General features: G+C 38.6%; 1 protein-coding gene across 7 annotated transcripts in view; it reads left to right on the forward strand.

The window, feature by feature from the left end:
• The window catches only part of BRCA2 (BRCA2 DNA repair associated), a 99,757-nt gene that overhangs the window by 50,910 nt on the left and 22,208 nt on the right, over positions 1 to 26,639 (forward strand). For 6 of the 7 annotated variants that reach the window (XM_002748959.7, XM_017973028.5, XM_035303369.3 and 3 more), the window contains 9 exons: positions 624 to 811; positions 5,510 to 5,680; positions 6,163 to 6,517; positions 15,694 to 15,849; positions 16,272 to 16,416; positions 22,069 to 22,190; positions 24,373 to 24,571; positions 24,701 to 24,864; positions 24,964 to 25,102. In XM_002748959.7, the coding sequence (XP_002749005.4) occupies positions 624 to 811; positions 5,510 to 5,680; positions 6,163 to 6,517; positions 15,694 to 15,849; positions 16,272 to 16,416; positions 22,069 to 22,190; positions 24,373 to 24,571; positions 24,701 to 24,864; positions 24,964 to 25,102 (1,639 nt within the window). Of the gene's footprint in view, positions 1 to 623; positions 812 to 5,509; positions 5,681 to 6,162; positions 6,518 to 15,693; positions 15,850 to 16,271; positions 16,417 to 17,982; positions 18,188 to 22,068; positions 22,191 to 24,372; positions 24,572 to 24,700; positions 24,865 to 24,963; positions 25,103 to 26,639 lie in introns of those variants that run through there. The other variant, XM_035303373.3, reaches the window with a different exon arrangement.

A 26,639-nucleotide genomic window follows, 5' to 3' on the forward strand; every position in this document is an offset into this window, starting at 1 on the left:
TTTTGCTTAATCCTCACAGCCACCTTGAAAGAAAGGCACCATTATTTTGTTTTCATTTTGCAAATGAGAGAACTGAAGCATAGAGAGGGTTAAGTAACTGCTCCAAAGTCACTTAACTAGTAAGTGGAAGAGCTATGATTCCAAAGCAAAGAGTCTGACTCCAGAGTCAAACTCCGAACAAAGGAAAAGACACTTAGGGTTGGATATCCTGGGGTGAAAGCAAATTGGAAGTAAGCCAAGCCTGTGTACAAATCTGACCACCTGAGGTCACATTCCCTAAAATACTTACACTTTTCCCTTTTGTTTCCAATCTAAGCTTTTGAACTTAAGAGATTTTGTAAAACATTACATTCTTTATCCTCATAGTACCTTCCTGTGGCAGATTTAGCAGGAAACGTATATACAGGAGGTAGAAAAAAGTACAGCAGATTGTGGAATGTGTGGGTCATTTATATTAAAATTTTTAGTTTCTAGTAAATAACATAAATGTTTTTGTACTGAATATTCTAGTATTTTAAAAAATTGGGGGTAAATTCTCTTGGTTTTTTATAATTGTTTTTATTCTATAATGCATGTTCATTTTAAATTGTTTTTCATTAATGTTTTCTGTTTATTTTGTGTAGCTATATATGTATGGCGTTTCTAAACATTATGTAAAAATTAACAGCAAAAATGCAGAGTCTTTTCAGTTTCACACTCAAGATTATTTTGGTAAGGAAAGTTTATGGGCTGGAAAGGGAATACAGTTGGCTGATGGTGGCTGGCTCATACCCTCCAATGATGGAAAGGCTGGAAAAGAAGAATTTTATAGGTACTCTATGCAAAAAGATTGTATGTTAACTTTTAAGTATTCTGTCATCCCTCTCATTCCCTCAAGTCCCTCTTTCTTCTCCTAACTATCTCTTGAACTAAAAAGTTGGCTAGAAATCAAATTTTTATGCATTGAATCATTTTAAGAGCATTATGGTTAAGTATTCTGTTGAAATCTTTTGAAAGGTGCCGTTTGTCCTGGGTTTAATGAACTGGATTTCCTTCAATTTGACATGATTTTTATGCATTTATAAGTAAAGGCATTTAATTAAAAAGAATTAAAAAGTTGAATTTGAGGACCAGACATGGTGGCTCACGCCTGTAATCCCAGCACTTTGGGAGGCTGAGTGAGCAGGTCTCTTCAGCTCAGCAGTTTGAGACCAGCCTGGGCAACATGGTGAAACCCATCTCTACAAAAACATTTATAAATTAGCCCAGCCAGTCTTGGTGGCTCACGCCTGTAATCCCAACACTTTGGGAGACCCAGGCAGGTGGATTACCTGAGGTCAGGAGTTTGAGACTAGCCTGGCCAACATGATGAAACCCCACCTCTACTAAAAATGCAAATATTAGCTGGATGTGGTGATGCATCTTGGGAGTCTGAGGCAGGAGAATCATTTGAGCCCAATAGATGGAGGTTACAGTGAGCCAAGATCACACCACTGCACTCTAGCCTGGGTGACAGAGCAAAACTGTCTCAGCAAAAAAAAAAAAAAAAATTAGCCTGGTGTGGTGCATGCATCTGTAGTCCCGGCTACTTGGAAGGCTGATGTAGGAGGATGGCTTGAGCCCAGGAGGCAGAGGTCTCAGTGAGCTGAGGTTGCCTCTCTGCACTCCAGCTGGGTTGACAGAGCAAGGTTCTGTTTTATAAAAGGCCGGGTGCAGTGGCTCATGCATGTAATCACAGGCTTTGGGAGGCTGAGGTGGTCAGATCACTTGAGGTCAGGAGTCTGACACCAGCCTCGCCAACATAGCAAAACACCGTCTCTACTAAAAATACAGAAAAATTATCCAGGCATAGTGGCGTGCACCTGTAAGCCCAGCTACTTGGGAGGGTAAGGCAGGAGAATTGCTTGAACCTGAGAGAAGATTGCAACACTGCGCTCCAGCCTGGGCAGCGGAGCAAGACTGCATCTCAAAGAAAGAATAAGTTAAATTTGAAATGGCTTCATGGTAGATTACTCTTACTTCATGTTCTTTTTCAATGTATATTTTAATAGATATAAAATATAAATAAACGCAAAAAGTTAAACAGAAATATTTGAATATCAGTAATACCAAATAACTAGAAAATCTCAGAGCCCTAAAACAGCAACAATTTAGAAACTATATAACCTCTTTTTTATTATAGTGTTTGCAGAAACATAATTTAAACCTTTTTGCTATTAGAGAGATATTACTTATGCCAGTGGCAAAAGACAGGATTTCTTTCCTCAGCGTCCTTATTTTAAAATTTCTCTATATATTTCCAAACTTTGTAGTTTTGGAAAGTGGTAAAATGTTTTTTCCATAATTTTGTTTTAACTTTAAAAAACAGAAATACTGTCTACATCTTGCGTGTCTTATATAACAAACATCTGCTTATAGATTCTAGTAAGAAAAGTATGTTAAATAGTTATATTATTTTCTGTTACTAAATAGACTGCATAAGGTAGAGGTTAAGAATGATTGCCATTTAGTCAACTGGGAATGTAGAAGCTCTCGTTAGTTTTTTTGATCATTCAGCAAATCTCTGTTGAGCACCTGCTATGTGCCAGGTACTATTCTGGGTACTAGGGATAATAAAAAAATCCCTGCCCTAATAAGTCATACATTCTAGTGGGCATGGAAGGCATAGAAAATATTGAAAAATAAGTGAATTGTATGTTAGAAGAAGATACATACTATAAAGATAGATAGAGCTGGAAAGGTGTCAGAGAAAGTTGGGCAAGGAGATGCGATTTTTAATCTAATAAATAGTTAGGAAGGCTAAGTCAGCTATGTTTGATAAATGGCGTAAAGTAAAAGGAGGGAGCATGGGACTATCCCAGCGAAAGCCCCCAATCCTCTAAGAGGGGAGCATGCTTGAAATGTCTGAGGAACAGGAAGTTAGTGCAGCTGGAGTAGAGTGGGCAGGAGAAGAGTAGTAACAGATGAGATACAAAGGGAGGACTTCATAGACCTTTGTAAGAACCTTATCATTTTACTCTTCACAATTTTTGCTGAATAACCTACTGGAAGGCTTAAAGCAAAGGGTAATATGATCTGACTTTTTTTTTGAGACAGAGTCTCTTGTGGAGGCTGGAGTGCAGTGGTATAATCTCCCCTCACTGCAGCCTCCACCTCCCATGTTCAAGCGATTCTCCTGCCTCAGCCTCCAGAGTAGCTGGGACTACAGGTACAGGCTATCACTTGCAGCTGATTTTTGTATTTTTAGTAGAGACAAGGTTTCACCGTGTTGCCCAGTCTGATCTTGAACTCAGACAATCCACCCTCCTTGACTTCCCAAAGTGCTGGAATTACAGATGTGAGCCACCGTGCCCAGCCTGATCTGACTTATATTTTTGAAAAAATAATTCTGGCTATTTGTTGAGATTGGCTTACTGTAGGGAGAGGGGCAAGGATGGATGCAGAGAGACCACTTAAGAAGCTATTACAGAAATCCATGTGAGAGGTGTTTGCTTGGACCAGGGAGGTGGCAGTAGAATTGGTGAAAAGCAGTTGGATTCTGGTATATTTTACAAGTGGCACCATCAGGATTTGCTCACGGATTAAATGTAAAATGGGAGAGAAGAAGAAAATAAGAATGGTTCCAAAGATTTTGGCCTTAGCAGCTGGAAGGGTAGATTTACTGTGTAACTACCAGAATTGAGAAGACCAAAGATGGAAGGAAATGGAAAGTTTGGTTCTGGACATTTGAAGCTTGAGATGTAATGGTAGACATCTAAGTGGAGATGTTAGGTAGACAGTTGGATATGCAAGTCTACACATAGGTAAAGTATAAGCCAAAGAAATCAATTTACAAGTCATTGGCATATAGATGGACCTTAAAGCCATGAAAAAGAGACTGAGAAAGAGCAACCAGAAAGGAATAAACACACAATGGGGTGTTGCATGCCAAGTGAAGATGGAATCTCGGGGAATAGAAAATGACCAGCTGTGGCAGCTGCTTCTAACAAAGTAAGATGAAGACTGAGATTGGCCACTGGATTTAGAACTGCAGAAGACATTATAACATTAATAAAATAGCTCAGTAGATTGGTGGAGTGATATCCTGATTAGAATGCAATTAAGGCGCAGTTGAAGAAGAGGAGTTGGAGACGCAGAATACGGTCAATTCTTTTGGGAGTTGCCAAAAAGAAGCAGAGAGAGGGATGTTGCTTGGAGAGAAAGTAGGATCAAAGAGTCTTAGTTTTGGCTTGTTTTAAGGTAGGAAAAAAAGCATTTCTTATGCTGTTACACATTGTTCAGAAGAGAAGAAAAAAATTGATGATTCAGGAGAGGGAGGAGGCATTTCCTAGATCATCAGCCTTGTAGGCAGCAAGGGGTAGGAGCTAGTGCACAAATGGTAGAAGAGGGCAAAGTGTAAGGATCTCCCACATGTATCCTAAACTGTATAGGCTTCTCCTCACAGAGCATTCTGCCCTTAATTATTATTATTATTATTGTTTTAGGGAACAACAACAACAAAAATCTGCTTAGCTATGTGCAGATTTTTTTCAAAAAATTTTATAAAAATTAGAAAATTCTTTTACAGTTTTATTGAGAAAGGACATCCTGTTTTGTGTTTGGCATTAAAGTACTGACCAGTGTGTCTCAAGGAGTAAACAGAAATTTTAAAAGAGGGAAATGGCAGGAGAATCTGGTTGGCTCTGGGAGCTACAAGTCAGTTCTTGGAAGAGGGCAAAGTATAGGGATACAGATGCTTTGGGTGGATAGATATGAGGGTGGGAGCTTATGGAAGTTCTCTTTTGATTACTTCTGTTGTCTTAGTGCTAAGAGTATGAATGAGAAGGAGGAGTTCAGAGATTTGAGAACAGAGGGGACAGGATCAAGGCGAGCACCAAGCATAGGCAGTTCTCAGGTGGGATTTCTAAAAATATCTTTAATAAGAATAATCTAAAATATAATTATTTAAAATCAAGGATCTCATTTTTCAGGAACAAATATGAGTTGAAATCATTCTGTTCCCTCTTAAGTGGAATTTTTTGTTTTGTTTTGATACTTTGAGATAGGATCTCACTCTCTTGAGTGCAGTGGCACTATCATGGCTCACTGCAGCCACAGCCTCAGCCTCCTGGGCTCAAGCAGTCCTTTCACCACAGCCTCCCAAGTAGCTGGGACCACAGATGTGAGCTACCACTCTTGGCTAATTTTTTTTATTTTTGTAGAGACGGGTGGGGGGCAGAGGCCTCACCATGTTGCCTAGGCTAGTCTCAAACTCCAGGCCTCAAGCAGTCCTCCTGCCTCAGCCTCCCAAAATACTGGGAGCATAGGCATGAGCCATCATGCTTGGCAAGTGAAGTTTTTATCAATATGATACTTTGATACACATCAAATAATTTTCTGAAATTATATTACTTGGAGATCATATGAACTCATAAAAACTTACCGAACGATCTTGAACAATGTAGTTTTTGTACAGAGAACGGTCATAGTTGTTGAATTAAGTATCATCCTATGTGGTTTTTATGATATTATTCTACCTTTATTTGTTCAGGGCTCTGTGTGACACTCCAGGTGTGGATCCAAAGCTTATTTCTAGAATTTGGGTTTATAATCACTACAGATGGATCATATGGAAACTGGCAGCTATGGAATTTGCCTTTCCTAAGGAGTTTGCTAATAGATGCCTAAGCCCAGAAAGGGTGCTTCTTCAACTAAAATACAGGCAAGTTTAAAGCATTACATTATGTAATCATATACTGCAGTATGGTTAAGGTTTCTGTGTAGTCCGTGACTTCCATGTCAAAATGGTACACAAGCCAGTTGTCAATGACAGTTGCCATCCACACTGCTGTTTTCTTGTCATCCCTAGCCCCATTTAAGAGAGATCACACATTGATACATCTCTTGCTTCCCTCTTTCCCTACCCCTCCTTAACCTCTTGACATATGAGACGAATGAGTTACTAATTTGATCCACTATTCGGGGATTTCTAATAAAGCATTTTTGCATTTATTTTTTGCTTTTTAAAAAGAATTCATATTTTAAACAATGTGAAACTTAATATATTGCTAGCTATAAAATTTTTAATTCTCAGTATTTCTTAGATAAATTCAGTTTTTATTCTCACTTAATCAGTGACTTGTTTAAACAGTGGAATTCTAGAGTCACACTTCCTAAAGTATGCATTTTTGTTTTCACTTTTAGATATGATATGGAAATTGATAAAAGCAGAAGATCGGCTATAAAAAAGATCATGGAAAGGGATGACACAGCTGCAAAAACACTTGTTCTCTGTGTTTCTGACATAATTTCATTGAGCGCAAATATATCTGAAACATCTAGCAATAAAACTAGTAGTGCAGATACCCAAAACGTGGCCATTATTGAACTTACAGATGGGTGGTATGCTGTTAAGGCCCAGTTAGATCCTCCCCTCTTAGCTGTCTTAAAGAACGGCAGACTGACAGTTGGTCAGAAGATTATTCTTCATGGAGCAGAACTGGTGGGCTCTCCTGATGCCTGTACACCTCTTGAAGCCCCAGAATCTCTTATGTTAAAGGTAAATTAATGTGTACTCTTGGTAAAAATCAATCTCTGATTCAGTTAACGTCTAGAGAGGTTTTATATTTAAATTTTAAATACTTATAAAGAATGCTCAATTTCTTAAATGTACTGATAATTTTAATATCAAAAGCGTATTCTTCAGACAGTTAAAGTTTTTGTGCAGTTTTTGGGAGGGCCAGAGATCTTTCTTGAGCTTAAATAATGCATTTCCAATTAAAGAGCAAAAGTAAATTTGCACCATTTGATTTTGTTATCTGTAGCTTGCTGCCCTCTTGTTGCCATAGCTTTGCTTTGATCAGATCCCTATTCCACTGCAATTAGACAATTACATTTTAGTACTTCTCAAATATGTAATAAATACACTTTCCATCTGTATGTAGATTTTAAACTACATACCAGGACTTTGTCATATTGAGTGGTCTGCTGTATAGCTCTCTGAAACTACTGATAATATTGTAAATTCAGATTCACTTAAGAGGTCACCTTGCAGAGAATTTACTTCTGGGGTATCCTGGATCACTCTAAGGAGAACATTTTATAAGTTAAACATTTTTAAGGTAAATATATGTTTTGTTTGGCATTAGTTCCTTGTTGGATTGATTGCTTTTTACTGAAAGCATTCCATCAAAATGAAACAGTCTTTTGTTTTATGTTGCTCACCATATCAAGCTTGCAGTGGCTTTCATTTTCTTGTTTTGGTGTTTTTTTTTTCTTGTTTTGTTTTTATCAAATCGGCACATGTGCATAATTTAGAAACTCAGGTAATATAAGACTTGTGACCAGAAAAAAACAGTTGCTAGCACAACCCTCCCTACCCCCATTTGTGGTCCCAAGAGGCAGTCAAGAAGATTTTCAGTGCCTTTGGCTGTTTCTTTAGCTTGTACTGCCGTCTTCCTTCCCTTATCAGTATACACAGCATCTGTTAACTTTCTGCTATAGAAAATGAGGATTTAAGTCGCTTTCTCCAACACTGCCACATATTTCTCTACCCTGTTCCCCATGTTCCCTTTACTAGTATAGTATGATTTTTTAGTGTAATCTGTATTCAGTGTATACATTATAATGACTGAAAAATATTTTTTGCAATTTAATACCTAATATGCTATGATCACATTTCCCTTCTTTACAGCTTACTGCTTTCGATGGAGTTATTATTAACTGTCCTTTTAATTTCTCTTAATTTTCTATGGCCTTACACAGGAGCTATAAAAATCCTGCCTAATATGTTGAAATTTCTCCATTGGTTCTATTTCTGTTTCTTGGAGAACCCCTGGACCTCTTCATATTCTTACTTCATTCTGAGGTGCTCATTTTCTATGTGTGCCATACAGCTCTCACTCTCATTCTGTAAATTATTCTTACCTCTTTTCTGTGTTAGAAACCCTATTTCCTGGTTTCCATATCATCTTTCTAGATTTTTTTCCCTAGTTTTAAGGGCCCACAACTCTCAGAGGCTTCTTGAGAAAAGGAACATGCAGCTTTTTTAATATCTTAGGGTAAGGTTGACTGGATATAGAATTGTAAGTTGAAATAATTTCTTCAGAACTTTTGAGACATTTCTTTTATGTTTTTTAGCATAGCTCCTGCTAATTTCAATGCTTTTTTTTTTTTTTTTTTTTTTTTTTTTTTTTTTTTTTTGAGACAGTGTCTCACTCTGTCACCTAGACTGGAGTGTTTTGTTTTGTACAGGTGAGGTCTCCTTATGTTGCCCAGGCTGGACTTGAACTCCTAGGCTCAAGTGTTCCTCATGCTTCAGCTTTCCAGAGTGCTAGGATTACAGGCATGAACACCTTGCCTTCAAGTGCTATTTTTATTTTCAGTCATTCATTATGTGCTCTGGGTTCAAGAAATTGTTTTGTCTTTATTTAAATTTCACCGTAATGTACTTTGGTGTCTTTTTGTTTCCCTTCCTTTTTACTTTAATTCTTGGCCCAGGTGCTTATTGGCTCTTAGTCTAGAAACACATAATCCTTCATTGAGTTCTGGGAAATTTTCTTTAAATGGTTCTTTTATAATTTTCCTCTATTTTTTTCTCTACTTTTTTTCTGGAACTCCTGATTTTTTGACACAAGGCCTCCTAGATTGTTCCTCTAGTTTTCTTGTCTTTTCTTTCTATTTCGTTATCTTTTTTTTTTTTTGAGATGGAGTCTCACTGTTTCACCAGACTGGAGTGCAGTGGCACAATCTTGGCAAACTGCAACCTCCTCCTCCTGGGTTGAAGCAATTCTCCTGCCTCAGCCTCCCAAGTAGCTGAGACTACAGATGTGTGCAATCATACCCGGCTAATTTTTGTATTTTTAGTAAAGATGGGATTTCACCATGTTGTCCAGGACAGTCTCCATCTCTTGACTTCATGATCTGCCTACCTTGGTCTCCCAAAGTGCTGGGAATACAGACATGAGCCACCACACCTGGCCTCATTTTTTTTTTTTTTTTTGATACGGAGTCTTGCTCTGTCGCCCAGGCTGGAGTGCAGTGGCACGATCATGGCTTACTGCAACCTTTGCCTCCTGGGTTCAAGCAATTCTCCTGCTTCAGCCTCCCAAGTAGCTGGGACTACAGGCACCCCCCACCATGCCTGGCTAATTGTTGTATTTTTAGTAGAGACAGGATTTCACCATATTGGCCAGGCTGGTCTTGATCTGCCTCTGCCTCCCAAAGTGCTCGATTACAGGCGTGAGCTACCATGCCCAGCCTATCTTTCTGTCTTCTAACTTCTGGGATGGTTTTTAATTTGTTCTTCTAATTCTTTTTTTTTAATGTGCCATGTTTTATAGATTTGTCTTTAAATATTTTTACATAATTGTGTAACAAAATGCAAAACAATTCCTAAAAATTTAGAAAGTCAAATGAAAGCAAAGAAAAAGAACTGGAATATATTTTCATTTAAAGCATAAGCATACCAAGAAAGCATTTCAAGTAACTTAAAAAATGTTTTTATGTCCCTAGTGGTATATGCCCTAAGAACAGCAACAAAAACTAAAAAATAAAACAAAATCTTAAACTATTCTTAGTAATCATATTATTGATGGTAGTGTTGGTATTGCTATTCTGAAGTTATGGTGTATGTGAAGTATGTTATATGTGGTATTCTTTTAGGTATATTTGTTATATGTGAGCAATTATATGATTATCAGAGAGAACAGGGATATTTTTACCAGAGAAAGGTACAGATGTGAGATTGAAGTGAAGAAAAACTTGTGTTTCTGCATTTCTTTGAAAATATCATTATGAACTCGAGATCTATTATTATCGTTAAAAAATACATGCTGGCAGAGAGATATCCAAGATGGCTGATTACTAGCAGCACAGGATTGTAGCTCCCAGTGAAAGCGCAAAGAATGAGAGGACGCCACACTTTCAGACGAATTTTTGTTGCTCATGGACCAGGAGATTCCCAGCGGAGGAGCCCCATGGGTCATCAGCACAACTCTTGTGGCCAGCGCGGCAGTTTTGCTGGTGCAGTGTGGCAGTTCTTGGTGCAGAGTAAACAGAACTGGGTCCCCTTTTGGTCAACGTTTGGAGCTCTGGGAAGGCAGAGTCACCTATTCAGCTGATTGAAAAAGGGGCTCAAGAAGGAAGCCAGAGTGGAGATTCCTGGGCAGAATAGCACCATGAATCTTGACGCCGCTGTTTTAGCCGGTGCAGTGAGTTGCTCAGATTTCGGCACTGAGAATCAAGTTGGATGTCCACTCAGAGACCTATTTTGAAAGTTGGTAATTACAAAGACGACAGGTGGATAAATTTACAATGACAGGAAGAAACCGGCGTAAAAGGCTGAGAATACCCCAAATCAGAATGCCTCTCCCTCTACAGGGGATCACAGTTCCTCATCAACAAGGGAACAAGGCCTGATGGAGAATGAGTGCGTTCCATTAACAGAATTAGGCTTCAGAAGGTGGATAATAAGAAACTTCTGTGAGTTAAAAGAACATGTTCTAGCCCAATGTAAACAAACTAAGAACGTTGAAAAAAGGTTTGACGAAATCCTAACGAGAACAGACAATTTAGAGAGGAATATAAGTAAATTAATGGAACTGAAGAATACAATACGAGAACTCCGTGAAGTATGCACAGGTTTTAACAGTTGAATTGATCAAGCAGAAGAAAGGATATCAGAGGTCAAAGACCAACTTAATGAAATGAAACGAGAAGACAAGATTAGAGAAGAAAGAGTAAAAAGGAATGAGCAAGGTCTCCAAGAAATATGGGACTATGTGAAAAGACCTAATTTACATTGGACAAGTTTACCTGAATGTCATGAAGAGAATGAATACAAGCTGGAAAATATTCTTCAGGATATTATTCAGGAAAACTTTCCTAACCTAGTAAGGCAGGACAATACTCAACTCCAGGTAATACAGAGAATACCACAAAGACATTCCTCAAGTAGAGCAACCCCAAGACACATAATCGTTAGATTCACCAGGGTTGAAATAAAGGAGAAAATTCTAAGGGCAGCTAGAGAGAAAGGTCAGGTTACCCATAAAGGGAAGCCTATCAGACTCACAGCAGATCCCTCAGCAGAAACCCTACAAACTAAAAGAGAGTGGGGTCAATATTCAGTATCCTCAAAGAAGAATTTTCAACCCAGAATCTCATATCCAGCCAAACTAAGCTTCATAAATGAAGGAAAAATGAAATTTTTCATGAACAAGCAAGCCCTCAAGAGATTTCATCACCACCGGGCCTGCTTTACAAGAGCTTCTGAAATAAGCACTATACAGAAAGGAACAACCAGTATCAGTCATCCCAAAAACTTACCAAAAGGTAAAGAGTATCTCCACAATGAAGAATCTATATCAACTAATTGACAGAATAGCCAGCTAGCATTAAACAACAATATTAAACTCACAGATATCAATATTAATCCTAAATTTAAATGTATTAAATGCCCCAATCAAAGACAGAGACAGGCAAATTGAATAAAAAGTCAAAATCCATCAGTACACTGTATCTAGATCCATCTCATAAGCGGGGACATACAAAGACTCAAAGGGTTGGTGGAAGACCTATCAATCAAATGGACAGCATTAAAAAAAAAAAAAAAACACAGGAGTTGTAACTTTCACCTGACAAAATATACTTGAATAGTAACAAAGACTAAAAGAAACAAAGAAGGATGTTAAATAATGGTAAAAGGATCAATGCAACAACAGGAGTCAACGATCATAAATATATATGAGCCCAATATAGAACCCCCAGATAATTAAGACAAGTTCTTAATGACTTATAAAGAGACTTGGACTCCTGCACAATAATATCGGGAGACTTTGACACCACATTGTTAATATTCGACGGATCAACGAGATAGAAAATTAACAGGAACATCTATGATTTGAACTCAGACCTGGAACAAGTAAACTCAGTGAATATTTATAGAATTCTTCACCCCAGGTCCACAGAACATACATTTTTCTCAGTATTGCATTACACCTATTTTGAAAGTGACCACATAATTGGATGTAAATCGCTCTTCAGCATTTGCATAGCATTTCACAGACTTAAATGAAACACTGGTTGGCTGTTCATTATTTTCTTCCCTTATTCCTTCCTGTCTCTGCTGTTAAGCACAATTAACAGCATAAAAGACGTTTTTAGTACTTATTTTTAGATTGCATTCCAGCCTGGGCAATAGAACAAGATTCCTGTTCTCTCTCCCCCTTTCTCTTTCTCTTTCTTTCTTTCAAAAAAAAAACAAAACAAAAACAAAAACATGTTGGCCAGGCGCAGTGGCTCATGCCTATAGTCCCAGCACTTTGAGAGGCCAAGGTGGGTGGATCACTTCAGGTCAGTAGTTCAAGACCAGCCTGGCCAACACGGTGAAACCCCGTCTCTACTAAAAATATAAAATTTAGCCAGGCATGGTGGCATGCTTCTGTAGTCCCAGCTACTAGGGAGGCTGAGGTGGGAGAATTGCTTGAACCTGGGAAGCAGAGGTTGCAGTGAGCCGAGATCATACCACTGCACTCTAGCCTGGGTGACAAAGTGAGACCCTGTCTCAAAGGAAAAAACAAAACAAAATCATGCTTACTGGTTTCATCTATGAAACAAACAAACAAATAATAATAATGAACAATCTGGTACTATTGTATCCCTAGCTCTCAGACTGTTTTCTAAGTACCATTTTCTCTTAAAAGAACACGAGATGTCTTGAAGAAATGTCTGATTCCAGATTCAGGGGAGGAAATATATGAGTCTGGAAATACATGAGTCTTGACATACTAGAGGAAAACTAAGTGTCAGACACTACTAGTGTCATGTCAAAAGGACTCAGGAGTGTTCTAGAATAGATTCTTACTGATCAGAGATTAAATAATTTGAGCATCAGGAAGGATAAAAGGCTGGGCATGGTGGCCCACACCTGTAATCCCAACACTTTAGGAGGCCAAGGTGGGCAGATCACTTGAGGTCAGCAGGATCTTGAGACTAGCCTGGCCAACATGATGAAACCATGTCTCTACTAAAAAATACAAAAATTAGCCAGGCATGGTGGCAGGTGCCTGTAATCCCAGCTACTTGGGAGGCTGAGGCAGGGAGAATTACTAGAACCCAGGAAGCAGAGGTTGCAGTGAGCTGAGATCATGCCACTGTACTCTAGCCTGGGCTCAAGAGTAAGACTCCATCTCAAAAAGAAGAAAAAAAAAAGGATAATATCAGCAACAAAATTGAAATTCACAACAAATATAGTTGCATTTATAAGTTCATAATGATACCTCTACCCTCGTTATCTTAAAAACTAAGTAAAGGCCAGGCACAGTGGCTAACGCTTATAATCACAGTACTTTGGTAGGCTGAGGTGGGCAGAATGCTTGCACTCAGGGGTTGGAGAACAGCCTAGGCAACGTGACAAAACCCCATCTCTACAAAAAATACAAAAATTAACTGGGTGTGGTAGCATGCACCTGTAGTTCCAGCTACTTGAGGCTGTGGTGGGAAGATGGCCTGAGCCCAGGAGGCAGAGGTTGCAGTGAGTTGAGATTGTGCCACTGTACTCCAGCCTGGGTGAAAGAGCCAGACCCAGTCTCAAAACAATAATGAAAACTAAGTAAAAGGAGAAAAAAAATGAGGCATTTATCTTGCTTCTCTTAAATGATCTATATTTTGGGACCCTCAAGTAGATGAGGGGAAGTTTCTATTTTTGTGTATGTGTGTGTGTTTTTTGAGACAAGAGTCTTACTCTGCGACCAGGGTGGAACGCAGTGGTAGGATCTCGGCTCACTGCAACCTCCACCTCCCAGGTTCAAGCAGTTCTGCCTCAGCCTCCCAAGTAGCTGCAACTATAGGCTTGCACCACCACACCCTGCTAATTTTTGTATTTTTAGCAGAGATGCGGTTTTACCATGTTTGCCAGGATGGTCTTGATCCCTTGACCTTGTGATCCTTCCACCTTGGCCTCCCAAAGTGCTGGGATTACACCATGCTCAGCCAGTTTCTGTTTATAAAAAGGTTTCAACAACTAAGGACTAGTAGATTTAAAATACAATCATTTTGCAACCATCAAATTAGGGTTGTCTTCTAATTCTTAAAATGAATTTGTGTCTTCCAGCATAATTTTTAAGAGACCTTTATTATTTCCTATTGTTTTTCTGTAACATTCAGTTCTTGTTTCATAGATACAGTATCTTCTCATCTTTCTAAAGCTGATGATTAATGTTTTTTTATTTTTGTTGTTTCTGCTGCCTGCCCTTTTTTCTTTAATGAGGGCCTATCTCTATTTGAGTCTCTTAAGTTAGAGACATTCCTCAGTGGTGATCATTGACTGATTCAGAAGTTGTATGGAAGGTGAGGCTCATAGGGTAGTAATGTGGGGATTTAGTTTTTGATTAGGAGACCCTCAGATATCGGTGACTGTTCTGAGAGCTGAGCAGAGTAAGGAAATTAGTAGAGAGACTCATTTTCAGCATAAGAATTTTATTTCAGTTTCGTTTTCAGTAATAGCATCTCACCCCCACCCTGGCTGCATCCACCCTGGCTACATCTGCTCAGGGTTCTAGAGTCCATGTTATGTATGGTTCAGCCTTCCAGTAAATAGTCTCCTGCTTTTTTTTTTCCTCTAGTACTTGACGTTTTTAAAAAAAATGCTGCAGCAAGAATAGGGTCTTGGGTTTTTTTTTAATATAAGGGAGGGACAGCCACCTGGCTGCTTGGGATGGGAAAGAAAATCTAGTGTTTCAACTATGTTTATACAGAATGTCAACCACTTCCTCCTATTTTCAGCCCCACCATATGCTCCTGCCTTCACAGGTACCTGTTGCCTCCAGTTTCTGAGTGTTTTCCTTTAATTATGTTGTTTCATATTAACTTCTTACAAGTTTGGTGGCTGAATAAACTTGGGCAGCTGGTGTAGTTTATCATATACTTTAGTTTTATGATCATCTGTAAAACGGAGATGAGTCTTAGGATTGTTGTGAAGATTAATTCTCTTCTTTTTTTTTTTGGAGGTAGAGTCCACTCTGTCACTCAGACTGGTGTGCAGTGGCACAATCTTGGCTCACTACACCCTCTACCTCCTGGGTTCAAGCAGTTCTCCTGCCTCAGCCTCTTGAGTAGCTGGGATTACAGGCACCCACCACCTCACCTGGCTACTTTTTGTATTTTTAGGAGAGATAGGGTTTTACCATGTTGGGCAGGCTGGTCTCGAACTCCTAACCTCAGGTGATGTGCCTGCCTTGGCCTCCCAAAGTGTTGGGATTACAGGCATGAGCCACGTCACCTGGCCAGGTATCTTAGTAAGTGTTCTATGAATATTTATTGTTTGTATTAACTATAATCATTCTTAGGCTGCTTTGTCATTTACTTGTCCAACAAATTCTTAGCTTCCAAAATTTTGGTGATATCTCATTTTCTATTTTTTCTAGTTGTTTTTGTGCATGTAAATTTTTTGAGGAAGCCTGGATAAATAAATGTATTTCATTTTCTAATGTAAACATTTAAATAGCATTAAGAACTTGTAACAATATAAATAATACGTTTGAGAAGTACTATATTTTGAAAATATTTTCACTTTTGTACAGTTTTTTACTTATTCATTGTCTTACTAATCTTCCTAAGACTTTTTAAAGTGAATGCTTTTAAGGCAGTTTTAAAAGAGTGAATACTTTGTGATATCTGTAATAGAATTGAATACATATTTAACTCCTAAATTAATATATTTATTAATTTGTCCAGATATCTGCTAACAGTACTCGGCCTGCTCGCTGGTATACCAAACTTGGATTCTTTCCTGACCCTAGACCTTTTCCTCTGCCCTTATCATCACTTTTCAGTGATGGAGGAAATGTTGGTTGTGTTGATGTAATTATTCAAAGAGCATACCCTATACAGGTATGATATATTCTTGCAACTTACTATATATTTCTTTCTTTTGATACACTTAATTTTTTGTTGGTTTTTTTTTTTTTTTGAGGCAGAGTTTTGGTCTCTTGCCCGGGCTAGAGTGCAATAAAGTGATCTTGGCTCGCTACAGCCTCCAGCTCCCAGGTTCTAGTGATTCTCCTGCCTCAGCCTCTCAAGTAGCTGGGATTACCGGCATGTGTCACCAAGCCCAACTTATTTTGTATTTTTGTTAGAGACAGGGTTTCACCATGTTGGTCATGCTGGTCTCGAACTCCAGACCTCAGGTGATCCACCTGCCTCAGCCTCCCAAAGTTCTGGGATTACAGGTGTGAGCCACTGTGCCCTGCCTGAGACAATTAGTTTGAATGTTCTATATATGACTTTTCTGTGTGTGTACCACATTAATACAGTGGATGGAGAAGACATCATCTGGATTATACATATTTCGCAATGAAAGAGAGGAAGAAAAGGAAGCAGCAAAACATGCGGAGGCCCAACAAAAGAGACTAGAAGCCTTATTCACTAAAATTCAAGAGGAATTTGAAGAACATGAAGGTAAAATGAGTTATGTAGTACACATTTTTATTTCTAATATGAGAACAAAGTTTAAGAGACTTTCAATTTAACAATGAGTAAATTGTTTTTGAGTAATAAATTTATTTTTGAGTATCTAGATTATTCTTTTATGGTATTAGAGAACAGCAACAAGGGACAGAAACATCAGATTATTTTTCCCTAAGCCATTTGTACTCTTTTTCCTCAATTCTTACCTATATTATGTGACTTTTGCATTTTTATCATTATATTTATTACTTTTCATGTGTTGTTATACCTGGAACTAGGACCTGTTATTCTCGTGGTGTCAATTTCAGTATTAAAAATCATAGTGTTGGCCGGGCGCAGTGGCTCAAGCCTGTAATCCCAGCACTTTGGGAGACTGAGGCAGGTGGATCACGAGGTCAAGAGATCGAGACCATCTGGTCAACATGGTGAAACCCCGTCTCTACTAAAAATACAAAAAATTAGCTAGGCATGGTGGCGCATGCCTGTAATCCCAGCTACTCAGGAGGCTGAGGCAGGAGAATTGCCTGAACCCAGGAGGCGGAGGTTGCAGTGAGCCAAGATTGCGCCATTGCACTCCAGCCTGGGTAACAAGAGCGAAACTCCGTCTCAAAAAAAAAAAAAAAAAACCATAGTGTTTTTATGTTTATTTGACATAAATTTTATTTTTTCATATCTCCCTTTTGCAGAAGATTTTATGTTTTTCTGCGTTTTCTCATTATTTATATAGAACATGTAGCTTACATGTCTATAACTTTCATTATATAGAACATGTAAGTTACATGTTCTCAGACTGCTTTGTCATTTACTTGTCCAACAAATTCTTAGCTTCCAAAATTTTAGTGATATCTTATTTCCTGTTCTCTCTAGTTGTCTTTGTCCATGTAAATTTTTTGAGGAAGAACATGTAACTTACATGTTCTATATAAATCTGCAGAAATATTGCTCCTTATATTTTATTTGCTTAAAATTATCACTAGATCATACTATTTTCATGAATAAGTGAATATGAAATAATTTACAGGCATACCTCAGAGATACTGTCGGTTTGATTCTAGACCACCGCAATAAAACAAGTATTACAGTAGAGCAAATCACATGAATATTTCAGTTTCCTGGGGCGTACAAAAGTAATGTTTACACCATAGTATAATCTCTTAAATGAGTAGTAGCATTATTTCATTAAAAAATGCACATACCTTAATATACTTTATTGCTAAAAAAAAAATGTTAATGATCATCTGTGCCTTCAGTGAGTTGTAACATTTGTGCTGGTGGAGCATCTTTTATCGGTGTTTGTGCCTGCTGGCTGACCAGAGTGGCAGTTGCTGAAGGTTGGGAGCAGTTGTGGCAATTTCTTAAAATAAGATAATGGCATTTGCAGCATTGATTGACTTTTCCTTTCATGAAAGATTTCTCTGTAGCATGCAGTGCTGTTTGATAGCATTTTATCCATGGTAGAACTGCTTTCATAATTGGAGTCAATTCTGTAAAACTCTGCTTATCAGAATATTATGTAATATTCTAAATCCTTTGTTTTCATTTCAACAATATTCACAGCATCTTCAGCAGGAATAGATTCCTTCAAGAAACTACTTTCTTTGCTCATCCATAAGAAGCAACTGTATATTAATCTGTTCTCACACTGCTGTAAAGAATACCTGAGACTGTAATTTCTGAAGGAAAGAAGTTTAATTGACTTACAGTTACACATGGCTGGGGAGGCCTCAGGAAACTTACAGTCATGGCACAAGGCAAACAAGAAGCAAGTACCTTTTTCATAAGGTGGCAGAAGAGAATGCAGGGGAAACTACTACTTTTAAGCCATCAGATCTTGTGAGAACTCCCTCACTAGCACAAGAACAGCATGGGGGAAAATACCCCCATGATCCAATAACCTCCCACCAGGTCTCTCCCTCAACACATGGGGATTACAATTGGACAGGAGATTTGGATAGGGACACAGAGCCAAACCATATAATTCTGCCCCAGACCCTCCCAAATCTAATGTCTTTTTCACATTTCAAAACCAATTTTGCCTTCCCAGCAGTCCCCCAAAGTCTTAGCTAATTCTACCATTAGCTCAAAAGTTCAAGCCTAAAGTCTCATCTGAGACAAGACAAATCCCTTCCGCCTATGAGCCTGTAAAATCAAAAGCAAATTAGTTACTTCCAAGAGACAAGGGGGGTAAAGGCATTGGGTAAATGTTCCCATTTCAAATGGGAGAAATTGGCTAAAACAAAGGGGCCACAGGCCCCATGCAAGTCCAAAACCTAGGCAGGCAATCATTAAAACTTTTTTCTTTTTTTTTATTTTTGAGGCAGGGTCTTGCCCTGTTTCCTAGGCTAGAATGCAGTGGAGAGATTTTGGCTCACTGCAACCTCTGTCTCCTGGTTTCAAGCAATTCTCGTGCCTCAGCCTCCCAAGTAGCTGGAATTATAGGTGTGTACCACCATGCCCAGTTAATTTTTGTATTTTTAGTAGAGATGGGGTTTTGCCATGTTGACCAGGCTGGTCTTAAACTCCTAGCCTCAAGTGATCCGCCCACCTTGGCCTCCCAAAATGCTGGTATTACAGGCATGAGCCACCACACCCAGTCCAGTCATTAAAGCTCTAAAATCTCCTTTGACTCCATGTCTCACATCCAGGACATGCTGATACAAGGGGTGGGCTTCCACAGCCTTGGGCAGCTCTGCCCTTTTGGCTCTGCAGGCTACAGTCCCTGCATCTACTTTCATGGGCTGGCATTGATTGACAGCAGCACAGTGCAAGCTTTCAGTGGAGGACAGTGGCCCTCTTCTCATAGCTCCACTAGGCAGTTCCCCAGTGAAGACTTGGAAGTGGCTCCAACCCATATTTTCCTTCCATACTGTGCTAACAGAGGTTCTCTATGAGGGCTCTGCCCCTGCAGCAGAGTACACCTGGGCATACTCAGGTGCTTCCATACATCCTCTGAAATCTAGGCAGAGGCTCCCAGTTCATTTCGTCTTTTGCATACCCACAGGCCCAACACTACATGGAGACCACCAAGGCTTAGGGCTTGTGCCCTCTGAAGCAATCACCCGATCTTTACCTTGGCCCTTTTCATCCATGGCTGGAGCTGGGGCAGGTGGGACACAGGGCATCATGTCCTATGGCTGCACAGAGTACTGGGGCCATGGGCCCAGCCCACAAAACCATTTTTCCCTCCTAGGCCTCCAGGCCTGTGATAGAAGGGTCTGCAGGGAAGATCTCTGGTATGTCTTGAGACATTGTTTCTGTTGTCTTGGCTATAAACATTTGTCTCCTCATTACTTATGTAAACTTCTGCAACTGGCTTGAATTTTTTCCTAGGAAACGAGGTTTTCTTTTCTACTTCATGGTCAGGCTGCAGATTTTCCAAACTTTTATGCTCTGCTTCCCTTTTAAATATAAGTTCCAATTTCAAACCATCTCTTTGTGAATGCACATGACTCTGTGCTTCTAGGAAAAGCCAGATCAGCCCTTGAACACTTTGCTGCTTAGAAATTGCTTCTACAAGATACCCTAATCATCTCTCTCAAGTTCAATGTTCCACAGATCTCTAGGGCAGAGGCAAAATGCTGCTAGTGTCTTTGCTAAAGCGTAGCAAGAGTGACCTTTGCTTAACTTCCCAATAAGATCCTCATTTCCATCTGAAACCACCTCAGCCTGGACTTCACTGTCCGTATCACTGTCAGCATTTTGGTCAAAAGCATTCAACAAGTCTCTAGGGAGTTCAGACTTTCTGACATCTTTCTGTCTTCTTCCAAGCCCTCCAAACGATTCCAACCTCTGTCTTTTACCTAGTTCCAAAGTCCACGTTTTCAGGTTATTTTTTATAGCAGTACCTCACTCCTTGTACCAATTCTCTGTATTAGTTCATTCTCATGCTGCTATAAAAAAATACCTGAGGCTGGGTAATTTGTAAAGGAATACGGTTTGATTGATTCACAGTTCCACATGGCTAGGGAGGCCTCAGGAAACTTAAAATAGTGGAAGATGAAGGAGAAACAAGTACCTTCTTTACAAGGTGGCAAGAAAGAGTACGGGGGAGCTCTCACTTTTAAGCCATCAGATCTTGTGAGAACTCCTTCACTATTACAGGAACAACATGGGAAAAATTGCCCCCGTGATCCAGTCACCTCCCACCATATCTGTCCCTTGACATGTGAGGATTACAATTCAAGATGAGATTTGGGTGAGGACACAGAGCCAAATTATATGAAGCTCCTCCTCATTTAAGTTTTACTGTGACATGGCAATAATTCAGTCACATCATCAGACTTCACTTCTAATTCAAGTTCTCCTGCTATTTCTACCACATAGGCAGTTACTTCCTCCACTGAAGTCTTGAACCCTCTCCACAAAGTCATTCATGAGGGTTAGAATCAACCTCTTCTAAACTTGTTAATGTTTCATGATATTTTGACTTCCCATGAAACACTAACGTTCTTAATGGTATCTAGAATGGTGAATCCTTTCTGGAAGGTTTTCAATTCATTTTACCCGTATCTATCAAGAGAAATCACTGTGGCAGCTATTCTTTATAAGACAAGTTTCTTTTGTTTTGGTTTTGTTCTGTTTGAGGCGGAGTCTCGCTCTGTCGCCAGGCTGGAGTGTAGTGGCACAGTCTTGGCTCACTGCCAGGTTTCCTCCCAGGTTCAGGTGATTCTCTTGTCTTAGCCTCCCGAGTAGCTGGGACTACAGGTGCACGCCACCACGCTCAGCTAATTTTTGTATTTTTGGTAGAGAAGGGGTTTCACCATGTTGACCAGGATGGTCACAATCTCTTGACCTCGTGATCTGCCTGCCTCAGCTTCCCAAAGTTCTGGGATCAAAGGCATGAGCCACCACACCTGGCCGACACATTTCTTAAATAATAAGACTTGAAAGTTGAAATGACTCCATGGTCCATGGGCCACAAAATGGATATTGTGTTAGGAGGCATAAAAATAATGTTAATCACTCTATACATCTCTTAATCACTCTATATATCTATCAGAGCTCTGTGACAGAGACATGTGAGCACATACTGTTGCAAAAATGGCACCAGTAGGCTTGCTCGACAGTTTCCACAAACCTTCAATTTGTATTTTTAAAAAATGCATTATCTGTGAAGCTCAATAAAGTACAATACATTAAAACAAATATACCTATACTTAATTTACAAATTACTGTAATTAAACTCTGTATGCCTTTTTTTTAACCACCAGTACACTAGTTTCAAATTTTCCTAGAACACTTTTAGCAGGCCAGGCGTGGTGGATTACACCTGTAGTCCCAGAGCTTTGAGAGTCCAAGGTGGGTGGGTCACTTGAGGTGAGGAGTTCTACCCCATCCTGGCCAATACGGTGAAACCCCATCTCTACTAAAAATACAAAAATTAGCTGGGTGTATGCCTGTAATCCCAGCTACTTGAAAGGTTGAGGCAGGAGAATCACTTGAACCCGGGAGGCAGAGACTGCAGTGAGCTGAGATCACACCACTGCACTCCAGCCTGGATGACAAAGTGAGACCCTATCTCAAAAAAAAAACGGGAAAAAACTTTTAGCAGATAAATGGTTTCTTATTTTTGTTTTTGCGTGATTCTTTAGTTTTAGTTGCTTTTAAATTTAGTTTAGTTAATTAGTAATTCTTTTTTCTTAGAAAACAAAACAAAACCATATTTACCATCACGTGCACTAACAAGACAGCAAGTTCATGCTCTGCAAGATGGTGCAGAGCTCTATGAAGCAGTGAAGAATGCAGCAGACCCAGCTTACATTGAGGTGAGAGAATAAGGGCATATAGTGAGGCTTGATGATCATTCAAGGTGGGAAGCTATTTTAGAGTCTCAGGCCATACCAGGAAGGAGTATGTCAAAATGCTGAATTTCTCAAAGAGGATGTGTACATTTCTGGGGTTTTCAGTGATGTACCAAACAAGTGTGGTGGTATGTTTTCAACTCTATACCAAGTAGATAATGGGAGGGTTTTAGAATTTTATATATTAAATAAATTTGGTTTAAAATGCACATAAAACTTGTTTACTTTTGTCCCTCCTGTACTCTGAAGAAAAAAACTTTTTTAAGATAAAACAAGTATCTTCAAAGTAATGGCTTAGTTTCCATGTTCTTAGCTGTTTCTCGGGTTCTACCCTGAGTATACTTGATAATCCTCTACCTTAAGGGTACTTAGGTGGAAATGTTTCAGAAGCACTAAACTATTAGAAGTAGCATAGGCTGGCTGGGTGTGGTGACTCATGCCTGTAATCCCAGCTACTTGGGAGGCTGAGGCAGGAGAATTGCTTGAACCTGAGAGGTGGAGGTTGCAGTGAGCGAAGATGGCGCCACTGCACTCCAGCCTGGGCAACAAAAGCAAAACTCCATCTCAGGAAAAAAAAAAATAGCATAGGCTTTAGAATTGTGGTACTCTCATTAGCAAAGTAAACGAGAATAAGATAGCTATGAAATGTTGTTTTAGGATCAAATAGATAGTGTATATAAAAGTTCCATATAAATGTTAGTTACTATTATTAGAACATAATTTTATATATTAAGGTAAGCTACCTCCTAAATTTTTAGACACATAGATATCTAAAAAGAAAATCAAATTCTAAGATTAGGTTTGTTAGATAGGGAGGAAGGAGCAACTATTTTACCAGAACTACTTTTTGTTAACTGATTAATTTCATTTACTTGATGACTTAATAAATCTTGTGAATATAGCCTTAAATTTTTTAAATAGTGGGACTACTGAATAAACAATATTTCATTAGTAATGTAAGCAGTGCTGTACTGAGTAGAATTCCCTCCTGTTCTGAAATGGTACAATTTGGGCTCTCCCTATGAGAAGTGAGTCCAGTTTTAAAACCTGTGAGTATACTTGCTGCAGGACTGAAAACAAAGGCTTTATGATTTTTTCTTTAAAAATTATTTGCCTCTATCTCTTATAAATTTGTTGAGGGTTGTACATTCTGTGAATTATCATAAAGTTAGCTTTAATTTCATCCACAAAATTTAACAATTGTTTTTTGTCTGGACATAAGGGGACGGAATGAGAGTTAGTGTAGGGCCTTTCCCCAGCCACTCTGTAACTGGATAAGTGATTTATTTCTTAGGAACTCATTTCCACCTTCTAGCAAGGGAAAATCACGAGTGGGTTATCTTTAGGTTTCTAAGTGCCTATGAGTCTATGAGATTTGACTTTATTAAAGTTATCTTTGTATTTTTTTTCTTTTTTTTTTTAAATAGAGTCTCATCCGGTTGCCAGGCTAGAGTATAGGGGTGCGATCTCAGCTCATTGCAACCTCTGCCTCCAGGTTCAAGTGATTCTCCAGCCTGGGACTACAGGCACCCACCACCACACCCAGCTACTTCTTGTATTTTTAGTAGAGACAGGGTTTCACCATGTTGGCCAGGATGGTCCGCTCACCGTGGCCTCCCAAAGTGCTGATATTACAGGCGTGAGCCACCACGCCTGGCCTAGGCATCCATTTCTGAAATTATACCCCTGGGGCTAAGAATGAGGGTTCTAGGACCAACCTCTACCTATGTGGTTTGTGCAAATTAGTTTTTCTCCTCAGTTTTATTACCTGCAACACGGAAACAATGATATTAACTACCTCATGGATTGTTGTGAAGATTAAATGAGTTAGTACATTTACAACACATACATCTATTTCTCAAAATAGTAAGCATTCATATGTTAACCATCTATAATGTACATGGTAATGATTATGATTATTAGAATACATTTATAACTGGAGAATCACTTTTGCCTTAGGGAAATAGAATTAGCAACAGTTTGAGGCACCTGAGAATATTATGTGAGAAACTGATTACATTAACCAAACCCTTTAAATGAGCTCTGATTTTGTTGATTTGTTTCCTTTAAAGTGATCCGATTACAATAGATGGGACTTTTGTTTTATTTTGATTGCTTTTTACTCCAATATCTTAAATGGTCACAGGGTTATTTCAGTGAAGAGCAGTTAAGAGCCTTGAATAATCACAGGCAAATGTTGAATGATAAGAAACAAGCTCAGATCCAGTTGGAAATCAGGAAAGCCATGGAATCTGCTGAGCAAAAAGAACAAGGTTTATCAAGGAATGTCACAACTGTGTGGAAGTTGCGTATTGTAAGCTATTCAAAAAAAGCGAAAGATTCAGGTGAGTATGTAAATGCTTTGTTTTTATCACTTTTTAATAAAATAATTAAAAACGTGGCATTTATTTTGAAACGAAAATTTAAACGATCATTTCTTCCCATTGTGTCTTTCTCATCTTTTCTCTAAACAGTTATATTGAGTATTTGGCGTCCATCATCAGATTTATATTCTCTGTTAACTGAAGGAATGAGATATAGAATCTATCATCTTGCAACTTCAAAATCTAAAAGTAAATCTGAAAGAGCCAACATACAGTTAGTGGCGACAAAAAAAACTCAGTATCAACAACTACCGGTACAAATCTTTCATTGCAATTTTTCAGTTTTGATAAGTGCTTATTTTATTAGTTTATGGAATCTTCATATATTGAATTTTTGTTTTGTTTTTTTGTAGGCTTCAGATGAAATTTTATTTCAGGTTTACCAACCACGGGAATCCCTTCACTTCAGCAAATTTCTAGATCCAGACTTTCAGCCATCTTGTTCTGAGGTGGACCTAATAGGATTTGTAGTTTCTGTTGTGAAAAAAACAGGTAATGTACAATATATTCAGATTTTTTATTGTTTCTTTTGAAAAACATTGTCTTTTAAAAATCTCTTATGATTAGTTGGAGCTACCAGTTGGCAGATTTTCTAGCTAGTGATCTGAAAATAAGCCTCTTTGAACCTCTGATTTTTAATGAAAAGTAATTGTGTATTATTTCAGGGGTAACAATTTACATTCTATTCTATGCTACTTAATTTTATAGAAATTGTTCTTAATTTTATTTTCTGCAATGTATGTTTTATTAATATTTCTAATGTATGTGTTTAACCCATCGTGATGACATATTGGTGTCTTCCATTTATTTATTTGGCTGTACACTCTGCTTTTTATTGTACAGGGCTATTTATTATCTCAGAATCAAGCTTTTATTTTATTGAATATGTGTTCTTACTAAGCTCAAGAGCATGAATCTATTGTGAAGAATTCAAGAATTTTCTTCTGTTTGAGTTTTGTTTTTTTAGGAGTTATGCTATTTCTCTTTTGCTGTATTCCTTTCACATTTTTAAAATGTGTTTGTGTTTGGTTAGCTATTTGTTAGTGCTCCATGGGTTTTTGAATGTATTATGTTAGTATATATGTATTATATACTACATATAGTATATGTAGTATATAGTATATAATAAAGTATATATGTATTATATACTACATATTTGAATGTATTATATTAGTATAATATAATTTTTCCCATGTCATTTCATTTCATCTTGTTCATATTTGGGTGATTCTTTTCACACATTTTATTATTATTGAAGGTGGATAACTTTTGTTCATTTAATTCATCAATATTTAATGACTGTTATGTGCCAGACACTGTTTTAAGAGCTGGGTACATAGCAATTAACAAAACAGATAAGAATCCCTGCCTTCATAGAGTTTGCATTATGGGGGTTGGGGGAGGGAGATCACAAACAAACAAATAAGTAACATTCATCTGTATAGTTTTCTTAGTGCTCAGAAAAAACTTAAGTGGATGGGGGGCAGTAATATTGGTGAAGAGAGAGGTATGTAATTTTAGGGTGAGAAGTGAGGAAAGAGACCTCCCTGGAAAGCTGACATTTGAGTGAAACTTGAAGGAATTGAGGGTGTCAGGTGAGGAATGTGGCCATGTGGGGAAGAGCTTTCCAGGCAATTACAGAGGCTGTGCTGCAGTAGGATCATGCCTAGTGTGCTGTTAAGCACTGGCAGAAGCCAGAGAGTGAGAAGTAACAGCCAGGGACAGAGGCAGTGAAGAGCCAGGTCGTGTGGCGGTTCTTGTGTGGTCTGTAACTTCCTGTGATGACAGGAAGTCACAGGAAGGTTCCAGGTAGAGGGACACAGTCTGACTGGTTTTCACAGGATCACTCTGGCTGTTGTGTTGAGAATAGGCTGTAGGGGGCGGAAGGGTACAAACAAGCCATTAGGAGGCTCTTTCAAGCACTTAGGTAAAAGATGAAGATGAACTAGACAAAAGCAATGGAAATAGTGAGAAGCAGTCAGATTCTTGTATTTTGAAGGTAGGGAGACAGTGCAGGATAGTGTGAGCA

The sequence above is a fragment of the Callithrix jacchus genome, chromosome 5 (assembly GCF_049354715.1).
Source record: "Callithrix jacchus isolate 240 chromosome 5, calJac240_pri, whole genome shotgun sequence".
Taxonomy (NCBI): domain Eukaryota; kingdom Metazoa; phylum Chordata; class Mammalia; order Primates; family Cebidae; genus Callithrix; species Callithrix jacchus.